Below are 13,015 nucleotides of genomic sequence, written 5' to 3' on the forward strand. Positions count from 1 at the left end.
AAAAGAATAAAAAGAATAAAAAGAGAAGGAGGAGAAGTAGAAGAAGAAGAGGAGGAGGAGAAGAAGAAGAAGAACAAGAAGGGGAGGAAGAGGAGGAGGAGTTATCTTGAAGACGTTTCATGACCCAAGTAGGGAAGATCATCAGTGCCAGAAGGGAAAGGGGTTTGCTATCTTTTTATATACTAGTGGCTTGCGCTAGCAATATTTGTGGGAGTGGTCTTCATAATACCTTGATCTCCAAATCCACCAAGCTCAGAGAAGACCAAGGATCTCCCAGTCCTCCTCCTCCTCTTATCCTCCTCTTTTCCAGAAACCCACCACCCCTTTTAACACTGATGATGTAACCTAGTTGGGTCATGAAATGTCAAGAGCCAAGGTGGCGCAGTGGTTAAATGCAGCACTGCAGGCTACTGCTAGATCAGCAGGTCAGCGGTTCAAATCTCACCGGCTCAGGGTTGACTCAGCCTTCCATCCTTCCCGAGGTGGGTAAAATGAGGACTCAGATTGTTGGGGGCAATATGCTGACTCTCTGTAAACCGCTTAGAGAGGCCTGAAAAGCCTATGAAGCGGTATATAAGTCTACTGCTATTGTCTGCAATAAAACCACCCAGCTCAGAGGACAGCAACCTTGAGCTACAAATACTCTCTTGTTTTCACACAACTCAGATTGCACAGAGTACAGAATGAGGGGCTTTGGAGTAGCAGAATTTTGGGCAGGTTGGCCCAAAGACCTCTTAAACCAGGGAGGTCAAACTCAATTTCACGGAGGGCCCCCATCATGGCCAGGGTAGGCGTGGCCAGCTCATTTTCGGCTGCGACGGCTTCCTGCAGCCCTCTGCTGGTGAAAACGGAGCTCGGAGAGGCCACACATGATGAAAGGAAGGAAAAGAAGAAAGGAAGGAGGAGGAGGAAGGGAGGAAGGAAGGAGGAAGGAAAGGAAGGAGGAAGGAAAGGAAGGAAGGAGGAAGAAAAGGAAGGAGGAGGAAGGAAGGAGGAAGGAAAGGAAGGAGGAAGGAATGGAAGGAGGAGGAAGGGAGGAAGGAAGGAAAGGAAGGAGGAAGAAGGAAGGAAGGAAGAAAAGGAAGGAGGAGGAAGGAAAGAAAGGAGGAAGGAATGGAAGGAGGAAGGAAGGAGGAGAAAGGGAGGAAGGAAGGAAAGGAAGGAGGGGAGGGAGGAAGGAAAGGAAGGAGGAGGAAGGATGGAAGGAGGAAGAAAAGGAAGGAGGAAGGAAAGGAAGGAAGGAGAAAGAGGAAGGAAGGAGGAAAGAAAGGAAGGAGGAAGGAAGGAAGGAAAGGAAGGAGGAGAAAGGGAGGAAGGAGGAGGAAGGAAGGAAAGGAAGGAGGAGGAAGGAGGAGGAAGGAGGAGGGAGGAAGGAAGGAAGGAAGGAAGGAAGGAAGGAAGGAAGGAAGGAAGGAAGGAAGGAAGGAAAAGACCTCCTAATCCAGGGGTGTCAAACTCAATTTCATGGAGGGCCACATCAGGGTTGCGTTTGAACAGGGGCCCAGGTGTGTGTGGCCAGCTTGGAGTCAATCGTGTTGAGGGCACCTGTGGTGGGTTGCTAGCAAAATGGACTCCCAAGATCCGTTTTCCGCTGCAATGGCGCCTGCAACCTTCTGCCCGTGAAAATGGAGCTCGGGAAAGTTCCCCCCCCCCGCAGCCTCCCCCCCCCAGCTCCATTTTGCTGGCAGAGGCCCCTGGGGAAGGGTCCTTCGCTGTTTCCAGTGTGGCCCCAAGGGCCAGATCTAAGCACCCAGCTGACTGCCCAGGGCCCTGCCCTAAATCTATAAGTTGTCCTCAACTTACAACCATCCAGTTAGTGAACCTCTGTAGTTCTGAAAAGAGAGGGTTATAACTGGTCCTCACACTTATGACCTTTGCAGCCTCTTGCAGGATCACAGGATCGAAATTTGTGACCTTCCCGATTCGGCGTCTGACAAGCAAAGTCCACCGAAAAAGCTGGTTTCACTTAATGACCATGTGATTCGCTTAACAGCGGTTAGACTGACTCGGTTAAGAACCACCTTGCTTAGCAATGGAAATCCCGCTCCCGGCTGTGGTTGTAAACTGAGGACTAAGGGAAAATCCCACGATTAATGGGGTTCCCCAGCACCTCTGAACAAACCAGATTCCAAAACTCCCAATTTCTGACCTCCGAACCCATCCCAAACCTTAGTTCCCACCCCATTGTCCCCCTCACCCGTAAAAAAAAAAATAATGGTTGTGATTGCCGAATTGTGGATCTGGTGGAAAATTTGGGAGTTGTGTTGTAGCCACCAGAAGTCTTAATGAGTTTGAGTTTCCGGGTAAGGCGACGGACGGGCGTGCACAAACAATGTTAAAATGGAAAAACCAGCAGAGTAGAAGGTGAGAGGGGATGGAGAAGAGATCCTTGTTTGTTTAAAAAAGCCGAGTTTAATAATAGCCCCGGAGAGAGAGAGAGAGAGACAGACCAGAGCCATCTCGAAGAGAGAGAAATCAGGGTTTGCTTTTACGAGCTGTCCAGATAAGTTTGGAAGGGAACGGAGTCCCATCTGGGACGCAAAGTTCACAGCCATCTCTTTTCCGTTTAAAAAGTTAGCCGTCAAACCTCGTTTCCTGCACCCGAAAAACCATCCAGTGGGGGGAAAATAGATTTGCTTAATGACCCCCAAAGGGGATGTCGTCCTGCTCCTGGTAAGGATCTAATGTTCTTTTGCAACCCCCCCCCCCCGCCAAGTTTTAACCCTAATGCTAACCCTGACCAATGTACGATCATGGTTTGCGCCTCGAGAAAGTTCTTGAAACCTTCCTCGGCTTTTAACAATCCTCCTCTGACTCGAGAGCTTATCGGGCTTCAACAGTCTAGCTTTAATAATATTATTATTAAATAGTTATTAGTTATTAATTAGCTGTTGATTGTTATCAATAAAAATAATTCATTAATTGGTAATTATTGTTTATTTTACCCTCCCTCCACATTACTCAGAGCTATCTAACGTGTTTCCCCGAAAATAAGGCAGGGTCTTATTTTCTTTTGACCCCTGAATTAAGTGATTGGCCTTATTTTCGGGGGAGGTCTTATTATTTTTGAGGTACAGGAGACGGCGAGTGTGGTCACTTCGTGGCCACTGCTGTGTGGCAGTATTTTCGGGGAGGGCTTATTTTAGTGCATGTGCTCAAAAAAGCCTGATTGGGCCTTATTATCTGGGGAGGTCTTATTTTGGGGGGGGAAACAGGGTATTTTTAAAATAAAGGGTTCAGTAGAGCAAGAATGTTTGTAGGAAATGTTCAAAAAAATAACTTAAAACGACAGGCAAAAACCGAGCTTTTTCCGGTTCTATGCATAATCCTCTGGTTATTGGAGCTGCCATTTTGACTTTTTTGACCCGTACTGTATACACACCCTGGTTTAGAGGCAGGAAGGAATTAAGGGCACACCCTCCGAGGATGCACAGATAGTCCTCGGCTTACGACCGTCCATTTAGTGACCATTCAAAGTTACAACAACACTGAAAAAAAGGGATTCGGGACTGTTTTTTCACACTTTGCAACATTCCCATGATCACGGGATCAAAATCCAATCGCTTAGCAACTGATTCATACTTATGACGGTCGCAGTGTCCCCGTTTGCGACCTTCTGACAAGGAAACTCAATGAGGAAGCCAGATTCACTTAACAACGGTGTTACTAACGGAACAAACTCAGTGATTCGCTTAACCACTAACGGACAAGAAAGGCTGTAAAACGCGGCAAGGCTCACTTAACAACCACCTCCCTTATTGTGGTCGTAAGTCGAGGGCTACCTGTAGAAAAACAGGAGTTGAAATTGGGCCACGAGATTCCCCCTTTGTAGGGATTATTCATCTGTACATTTATTTCCCCCTAACAGAAGAAAATTAAAATATATATATATATATATTTTCCCCAAAATTTAAGGAAACCCACCATTGTCGGTTGGAAAAACATGGATTATTATTTTATTTTCTTACCTTGCTGTTCTGGATCAACCGTATGATGTGCTCGAAGCAATTGTTACTCAGGAAAGTGGCTTGTAAGACTGGACGATCGTCGGAATCCAACATTTCCGGAATGGCATCTGAAGAGAGAAAAGGCAGATCACATCCAGACAACAACAACATCGCAAAAAGTGAGTCCTCGACTTATGACCGGTGGCTTTGGCACTGTTTGAAGCTACAACGGGCTCCTCAAAAGCTACTTGACTTACCACCATGCATTTAGCGACGGTTTAAAGTTACAGCAGCACTGGGAAAAAAACACGATTAATGGCCGTTTTTCATACATACGACCTTTGCACGCACCCCCACACCCCCCATGGACACCTGATCACAATTTGGGAGCTGACTCATATTTATGATGGCTGCAGCGTCCCAGGGGGGAAGGTCACATGATCCTCCTTTGAGACCTTCTGACAAGCAAAGTCAATTGGGGAAACCAGGTTCCCTTAACAAGCATGGGACTAACTTAACCACTGCAGAGATTCACTTAACAACTGTGGCAAGAAAGGCCACAATAAGGGGCAACCCTCACTTGAAAGCTGCCTCGATTAGCGCCTAACTTATAAATTTGTTGGATTGTGAGCCGCCCTGAGTCCCCTTCGGGGGAAAAGGGCGGCATATAAATATAATAAAATCAAATCAAAATCAAATTATTTATTTATTGGAAGTCAATTTGTGACTGAAACTGTGAAAATTCGTAGCCGAGAAAACTGTCTCAGCTACGGATTTTCACAGTTTCAGCCACAAATTGGCTTCCAATAAATAAATAAAGGAAATAAACTGTGGGGTCCTTGGTGCTCTCTGAGCTTGGTGGTTTTCTTGCAGACGTTTCGTCACCCAACTAGGGAACGCCATCAGTGCTGGAAGGGAGTAGGGTTTGCTGTCTGTTTCTATACCGTTCATTCTACACTGATGATGCTCCCTAGTTGGGTCATGAAATGTCTGCAAGGAAACCACCCAGCTCAGAGAGCACCAAGGACCCCCCAGCTGTTCTCCTCCTCTCCACACACACCTCACTCCCTTCTAGCCCTGATGATGTTCCCCAGTTGGGTCATGAAACGTCTGCAAGAAAATCATCAAGCTCAAATACACAGGACCCAACACTCCTCCTCCTCCCTTTCTTCTTTCCTCCTCCTCCTCCTCCTCCTCCTCCTCCTCCTCCTCCTCCTCCTCCTCCTCCTCCTCCTCCTCCTCCTCCTCCTCCTCCCGCGTCTTCCTTCTTTTCTTTTCTCCTCCTCCTCCTCCATTCTAACATTGATGATGATACCTAGTTGGGTCATGAAACATCTGCAAGAAAACCACCCAGCTCAGAGAGCACCAAGGATCCCCCCAGTCCTTCTCCTCCTCCTCCTCCTCCTCCTCCTCCTCCTCCTCCTCCTCTCCCCTTCCTTCCTTCCTTCCTTCCTTCCTTTCTTGATTATGTTCCCTAGTTGGGTCATGAAACATCTGCAAGAAAACCACCCAGCTCAGAGAGCACCAGTCCTTCCTCCTCCTCCTCCTCCTCCTCCTCCTCCTCCTCCTCCTCCTCCTCTCCCCTTCCTTCCTTCCTTCCTTCCTTCCTTCCTTCCTTCCTTCCTTGAGGATGTTCCCTAGTTGGGTCATGAAACATTTGCAAGAAAACCACCAAGCTCAGAGAGCACTAAGGATTCAATGGTTCAGTCATACAAATCTTCTTTTCCAACCCCACGGACCACCTCGGTTCGTGACACCTTGGCTGGTGGTCCCGTAGGCCAAGTAGAGACCCTTCTCTTCCAGCCCAGGAGACCCCGCAGCCTCTCCCCCCCCCCTTACCCAGCATGTTCACCCGCAGTGCGATCAGCTTCTCCTCCCAGTGAGGGCCGGGTGACCCTTCCAACGAGGCCAACGGTTGGTCGGCATTTAGGACTTTGAAGAAGCTGTCCAAGATGGCTCGTATCTCTACAGCCCGCTGGCTGGGGCTGCTGGCGTGGAGGACGTGCACCATGGACACCACGCTCTTGAGGGTCAACTGCAGCAACTGGGGGTCCTTGGTGGGCCCGCTGGCTGGGAGGCACCACCTCCTGAGGACCAGCATGAGGACCTCGACCGACGACGGAGAGATCATCTGGAGGGCATTTTGCTACGAAGGAGGAGAAAGAAATCAGTTAGGAGCCGTGGTGGCGCAGTGGTTAGAATGAGGTACTGCAGGCTACTTCTGCTGCCTGCCGGCTGCTTCAATTTGGCGCATCGAATCTCTCCAGGCTCCAGGTTGACTCAGCCTTCCGTCCTTCCAAGGGGGCTAAAATGAGGATTTTGGGGGTCATACGCTCTTTAAACTGCTTAGAGAGGGCTGTAAAGCACTATGAAGGGGTACATGTCTAAGTGCTATTGCTATCCATCTATCTACTTCTCTTATCTATCCATCTATCTATCTATCTATCTATCTATCTATCTATCTATCTATCTATCTATCTTCTATCTCTGTCTATATTCTCTCTCTACCTACCTATCTCTATTCTCTCTCTCTCTCTCTCTATCCATCCATCCATCCATGTCTGTATTCTCTCTCTCTACCTACCTATTCTCTCTCCCTATTCTATCTATCTATCTATCTATCTATCTATCTATCTATCTATCTATCTATCTATCTATCTATCTATCTATCTATCATCTATCTATCTATCTATCTATCTATCCATCCATCCATCATCTATATCTATCTATCTATCTATCTATCTATCTATCTATCTATCTATCTATCTATCCATCCATCCATCCATCCATCCATCCATCCATCCATCCATCCATCCTATTTGTCAATCTTTATCCATCTCTCTCCATCTGTCTGTCTCTCTATCTATGTATCCTCTATCCTCTACCTAGCTGTGGTGGCGCAGTGGTTAGAGTGCGGTACTGCAGGCTATTTCTGCTGACTGCCGGCTGCCTTCAATTTGGCAGTTCGAATCTCAGCCTCCCATCCTTCCGAGGTGGGTAAAATGAGGACCCAGATTGTTGGGGCAAAGAGGCTGACTCTGTGAACCGCTTAGAGAGGGCTGTAGAAGCACTATGAAGCGGTGTTGTGGCCCAGCAGCATCCGGTTGATCTGCTGATGGACGCGGATAGCGAGGAACCCTATGAGTCTGCCCTGGACGACGTGGAGGACCCTGGGCAGGGTTCAGACTCAGAGCAGGGACCAGAGAGGCTGGTTGGCCACCAGGAGGCGCCTGCGGCATGGAGCAGTGGGGAGGATCAAAGGCAGTCTGTCCCTGATGCTAGATTGAGAAGGGCTCCGTAGGCAGACTCACAGAAGATGATTAAGCCCAGCTGGTTGTTGATTGGCCCCTCCCAAGAGAGATTATAGGCGAGGTGTTGGGAGGGGACATTTGCAGGAAACAACCGTTTGAATTAGTAGTTGAGAAAATCTTATCTGTGTATTCTAGTCGTGTCTGTTCTTTTGAGCTATCTGGGTTGTAGTAGTCCATTTTACTAGCCGTTGAGAAAGCATTCCGTAAGTCTAACCTTGAAGATAGCGTTTTAGGCTCCTAGCCAAGGGATGGTTTTATCTCTGTAATTAGCCGTGGCAGAAAGCCAAGCCTGTGTCTGCATATTCATTAGAATCACGGGACAGGACAAAGCGGTATATAAGTCTAAGCGCTATTGCTATTGTTTGGCTTCGAGCAAAGCAGAAGGCCTACTTCCAGAAAAAGAACCTGGCTAGGAGGCATTGGTGGCTTGCTACAGGTAGTCCTCGACTTACGACCATTACTGTTCAAAGTTACAACGGCACTGAGAAAAGAGACTGTTGTTTCACACTTACGAACTTTGCAGCATCTCCACGGCCACGTGATTTAAAATTAGGAGGTCTTGGCAAACTGACAGTTCTAGTTCGTGATTGCCATTTGCGACCAAGCAGAATCAATTGGGGGGGGGGGGGATGACTGGGTTCGCTTAATGACCGCCTGATTCATTTAACGACTGCAGTGATTTACTTGGCCATCTTTTGACAAGCAAAGTGTCAGGCCTGCCACACTTTCTATTCTTCTACTAAGCATCTTACTATTGTGGGAAAATGGGAGTTTGGGATTGTAAGGAGTTAGATGCTATGTAGCCATAACAACATTCTTTCTAGAAAACCAAGGTCATCCTGTGTCTCTGCACCTCTGCACCTGACTGGAACTGGATGGGTGGAAGCTGCCAGCGTGGCAGTGGGAGATTGGGCCGTGGGATGGGCTTGTGGGTGTGGGGGCAAGATCGTGAACTTTCAACTGGGGGTGGGGGAAACCGGGAAGTTTTCAGATTCGGGTTTCCCCAGATGTGCCAACACGGCTCTCTTCATAAATTGGGACTTTGAGGAATCCTTTGCCTCGGACTCTGGTTTACTTTTGGATGCTATTTGGAACCCTGACACAAAGTCAATGGGGGAGGCAGATTCATTTAACGACCACACGATTCCTTCAACACCTGCAGCAATTCGCTTAACAACCGAAAAGGTTGTAAAATGGGGCAAAACCCATTTGGCAAGGGATATTTGGGGCTCAATTGTGCTCCTAAGTGGAGGACTACTTGAACCTCAAGGATGGGCCTCCTCTCACCAATGAACCCTCTGGATTCACGAACAGCACAGTGGTTGGCTTCCCAGCTGAGAACCATGGGACTTGGTGTCTCTTGTATGCAAAGAGTTATGGAAAGCTGATTGATCAGCAGCAGCAGCAGAGAAAAGTGGGAAAGCTAAGTAAAAAATAATAATTTTTGCATCAACTCTCCATAGAGCTGAGGTATATACTCCATGCAGGCAGTGGAACATGGGCCAAAGGATTTTTGGTGATGGTCTTGGTCGCCTCTTGGTGTTCCATCCCTCCATCCCCATCTCTTAAGAGCTAAAGCAGATCCATCTGTAGCTAGACCTCTGCACTGTCCTGCTTCTCATAGGTAATCCTTGACTTACGACTACAATGGGAGACAGATTTTCCATTGCTAAGCAAGACAGGTTGTTAAGGGAGTCCCATCCGAGTTTGCAACTTTTTTTTGGGCAAAGTGTTTAAGGTAACCACAACAGTTTGTTAAGGGAATGGTGCAGTCATTAAATAAATCCAGTTTCGGCCAATGACTTTGCTTTGGGACGCGGCACCGAACAGGGGGCTGGACTAAATGACCTCTAGAGCAGTGTTTTTCAACCTTGGCAACTTGAAGATGTCCGGACTTCAACTCCCAGAATTCCCCAGCCAGCATTCGCTGGCTGGGGAATTCTGGGAGTTGAAGTCCGAACATCTTCAAGTTGCCAAGGTTGAAAAACACTGCTCTAGAGTTCCTTCTAACCCAAGAATTTTGTGATCCTCTTCCTGGAGGCTTTTAAATGCAGAAATTCAAAAACCTACCTTGGATCCAGAGAGAATGGCCCCCAAAAGGTGGATTAGCCGCAACTGAAGACATTCCGGCAGCTCTCGGTCTGTTTCGAAGCATTCTAGTGAGGTAGGGAGGGGGGGAGAAATCAAAATAAATAAATCAATTAAATAATTAAACATCCACCTCCAGCCGCCTTGACTAAATGACTCAAGTGAAATCCAGTGCTTCTCAATGTTAGCTATTTTTAAGAGGAGTGGACTTCAATTCCCAGAATCCTCCAGCCAGCATGATTTAAGAGGGGAAGACTACAACTCCCAGAATACCCCAGCCGGTATGCTTTAAGAGGGATGACTGAATAAGGAATTCTGGGAATTGAAGTCCACACATCTTAAAGTTGCCAAGGTTCAGAAACAGCGCATTTATGATCACCCTGACCTACGTCCATAATCAGCAGGCACCACAATGGCCATAAGCTGAGGACTAGCTATACTTTACTTTTATTTTAAATTTGTTTTTGCTTACAATTCTGGTCAGTGACCATAAGGGGGGGGGAAAAAATCTTAAAATTCCCTAATGCGGGTAGCCCTTGGTTTATGACCACGATCGAGCCCAACATTTCTGTTGCAAGGCGAGACGGTTGCTAAGTGAGTTTTGCCCCATTTTACGGCCTTTCTTGCTGCAGCCGTTAAGTGAATCGCTGCAACTATTAAGTTAGCAGCATGGTTGCTAAATGAATCCGGCTTCCCCGTTGACTTTGCTTGTCAGAAGGTCGCAAAAGGGGATCACGGGACCCCGGGAGTCTGCAACAGTCGTAAGTACATGCCAGTTGCCAAGCCTCTGAATTTTGATCACATGGCACAGGGGATGCTGAAATGGTTGTTAAATGTAAAAAAAGACCATAAGTCTCTTTTTCAGTGTCGTAACTTCTAAAAGTAAAGTTTCCCCTCGCACATATGTGCTAGTCGTTCCCGACTCTAGGGGGCAGTGCTCATCTCCCTTTCAAAGCCGAAGAGCCAGCGCTGTCAGAAGACATCTCCATGGTCATGTGGCCAGCATGACTCAACGCCGAAGGCGCACAGAACACTGTTCCCTTCCCACCAAAATTAGTGGTTCCTATTTTTCTACTTGCATTTTTTACCTGCTTTCGAACTGCTAGGTTGACAGAAGCTGGGACACGCCACGGGAGCTCACTCCGTTACGCGGCACTAGGGATTCGAACCACCGAACTGCCAACCTTTCTGATCAGCGAGCTCAGCATCTTAGCCACTGAGCCGCCACATCCCATGTTGTAACTTCCAATGGTTGCTAAATGGATGGTTGTAACTTGAGGATTTCCTCTGTGTTTGTGTGTGTGTGTGTGTGTGTGTGTGCGTGTATGTGTGTATGTATGTATGTATGTATCTATGTATGTATGTATGTATGTATGTAGTGGCTTAGTGGTTAACACATCTGCCTAATATGTAATACAGCCCAGGTTCAAATCCCAGTAAGGGTATGGCTAGCTGATGAGAGCTAAATAGCTTGAAATAGATCTATTCTAGTCTCCCTTTATTTATTTATCAGCACAAATACAACATCTATCTATCTATCTATCTATCTATCTATCTATCTATCTATCTATCTATCTATCTATCTATCTATCTATCTATCTATCTATATCTGTTTTCAGCCGGTGTACACCAATTAACCAAGAAAGCTGGTTTGAAGGAATTCATCCTAAGCTAAGAGGAAACCATGATGACAATATTGGCAACTTGCACGTAAAGTCACCGAAAGTAAGAAAAGAAAATACAGCGAAAATTCAACTGTTAAAGGGGTTTTCAGTTAAGAAAAGTCCCCAGGATCCCCTGGCAGGCAGATAAGTAATATTAAAACGGCAATAGTTTTTGGAAATCTACTCCACCCTGCATCTGTGTGTGTGGTGTGTGTGTGTGTGTGTGTGTTTAATGAGGCGAGAAGAGGTGCTGTTGTCTGGAAAGATTCCTTGCATAGATAACTTCAGTTAACATGTCCTGATTTCCTGAGTTGTGATATAAATTTAAAATCTAGTTGTACATTAAATTTTATACTTAATTTAAATTCAATTAAGTTTAAAAATCTAATTTAAAATTAATTTAAATATAAGAGGATAAATTTAAAGCAACGGAAGAGAGGGAGGAAAAAAACCACCCTTCTCACACTTATGACGGTTGCAGAATCCACGTGATCAAAATTCAGATGCTTGGCAACTGACCCACATTTATGACAGTCAATGAGGGAATCCAAATTCACTTAACGACCATGTGACTTAACAACTGCAGGCGTTTCGCTTAACAACTGTGGCAAGAAAGGTTGTACAATATGGGCAAAACTCACTTCACAAATGCCTCACTTAACAACAGAAATTTTGGGCTCGTAAGCCAAGGACTAACTGTGCTGCCCCAGCAGTATATAGCTAGTGTAGGAATTAAGAACTGTCTCCTTTAAGAAACTACCTCATGGGAAATGCAGGCAGAGACTGCCTTATGGGAAATGTAGTTCCATGACATGTGATCTCATCTCTGTCTACGATTGGTCACCGGGGCATCTTGTCCACATGCAAAGTTTATAGCCGGGCAGTTTAATTGCCTTTGTGAACCGGAATAGTAGCGTTCTACATCTCCACTCAGCATGGGGATAAAATCATCATCTTTTTACACCACGTGATGGGACAGATCATGGAAAGTCAGAAGAATCTTAATGCTGAACTATAAGCCTGATAATAAATGTGGTCTGAAAGAGATTCCTAAACGTGGAGTTAACTAGTTGCCCAAGCAGAACCTCATTGCCCGGGGCAGAACCCAAACTGTCTATGCTTGTCTAATGAAAATATTACATATAAATCTAATAGCGTTATAAATTTTTTCTTTTATTAAAGCCCCTTGGAGATGAGTTCTGTTTTCTTCTTCTCTTTGACAGTGGATGCCTTCCCTGCTCCTTTTGCATTTGCTCATGTTTTCCTACTAATTAAAAAGCCATTAACCCATGATTAATGAATCATTAATTTTAATCAAATAATGTTCCATTGATTTTTTAAGGAATTGAAAGGAAGCAAAGAAACAATCCTATATCGGCTACTTCAACGAGAATATTACCTTTTTTTCCTTCTCCTCTTTGACAATCACTGTGAGTTTCGTGTGTTTTGCTTTTCTTTCGGCGGTTAATTAAAAAGGAAATTAAAAATAGAAAGAAGGAAAAGAGAGGAAAGGAGATTTTTGTGCAGGGCGGGGAAGAGAGAGAGAGAGAGAGAGAAATTCAGTGTACCTTCAAAAAAGGAACCAAACTCCGGAGGCAACACAGCTGGTGCGAACTTGTATTTGTTCTTCTCTTTCGCACTCACAATCTCCCTGGCAGGGGAACAACACAAAAGGGTGTGAGAGCGGTTGGAAGGAGGGAGGAAAGGAAGGAAAAGGAAGGGGGGATGGAAGGAGAGGGAGGAAGGGAGGGAGGAGGAAGGAGGGAGGAAGGAGAGGGAGGGGAAGGAAGTAAGGAAGGAAAAGGACGGTGCGAGAGGGGGAGAGAGAAAGGAAGGAGAGGAGAAAAATGAAATGAAGGAAGGGAAGAAAGGATGAAAAGGGAGGGAGGGAAGTAAGGAAAGAGGAAGGGAGGGGGAAGGAAGGAAGGAAAACTGAGTGCGAGAGTGGGAGAAAGGGGACAAGAGAAAAAAGGAAGGAAGGAAATGAGGAGAGAGGAGGGAAAAG

General features: G+C 46.2%; 1 protein-coding gene across 1 annotated transcript in view; it reads right to left on the reverse strand.

The window, feature by feature from the left end:
• NBEAL2 (neurobeachin like 2) overlaps window positions 1-12,663 on the reverse strand; it is a gene marked incomplete at its 5' end in the record, with an annotated part of 107,129 nt that extends 94,466 nt beyond the window's left edge. Inside the window, 4 exon segments of the mRNA XM_032234884.1 lie at window positions 3,969-4,075; window positions 5,787-6,093; window positions 9,329-9,414; window positions 12,579-12,663. Coding sequence (XP_032090775.1) covers window positions 3,969-4,075; window positions 5,787-6,093; window positions 9,329-9,414; window positions 12,579-12,663 — 585 coding nt within the window.
• Window positions 12,664-13,015: the final 352 nt, after the last annotated feature.

This window comes from Thamnophis elegans, chromosome Z (genome assembly GCF_009769535.1).
Source record: "Thamnophis elegans isolate rThaEle1 chromosome Z, rThaEle1.pri, whole genome shotgun sequence".
Lineage (NCBI taxonomy): Eukaryota > Metazoa > Chordata > Lepidosauria > Squamata > Colubridae > Thamnophis > Thamnophis elegans.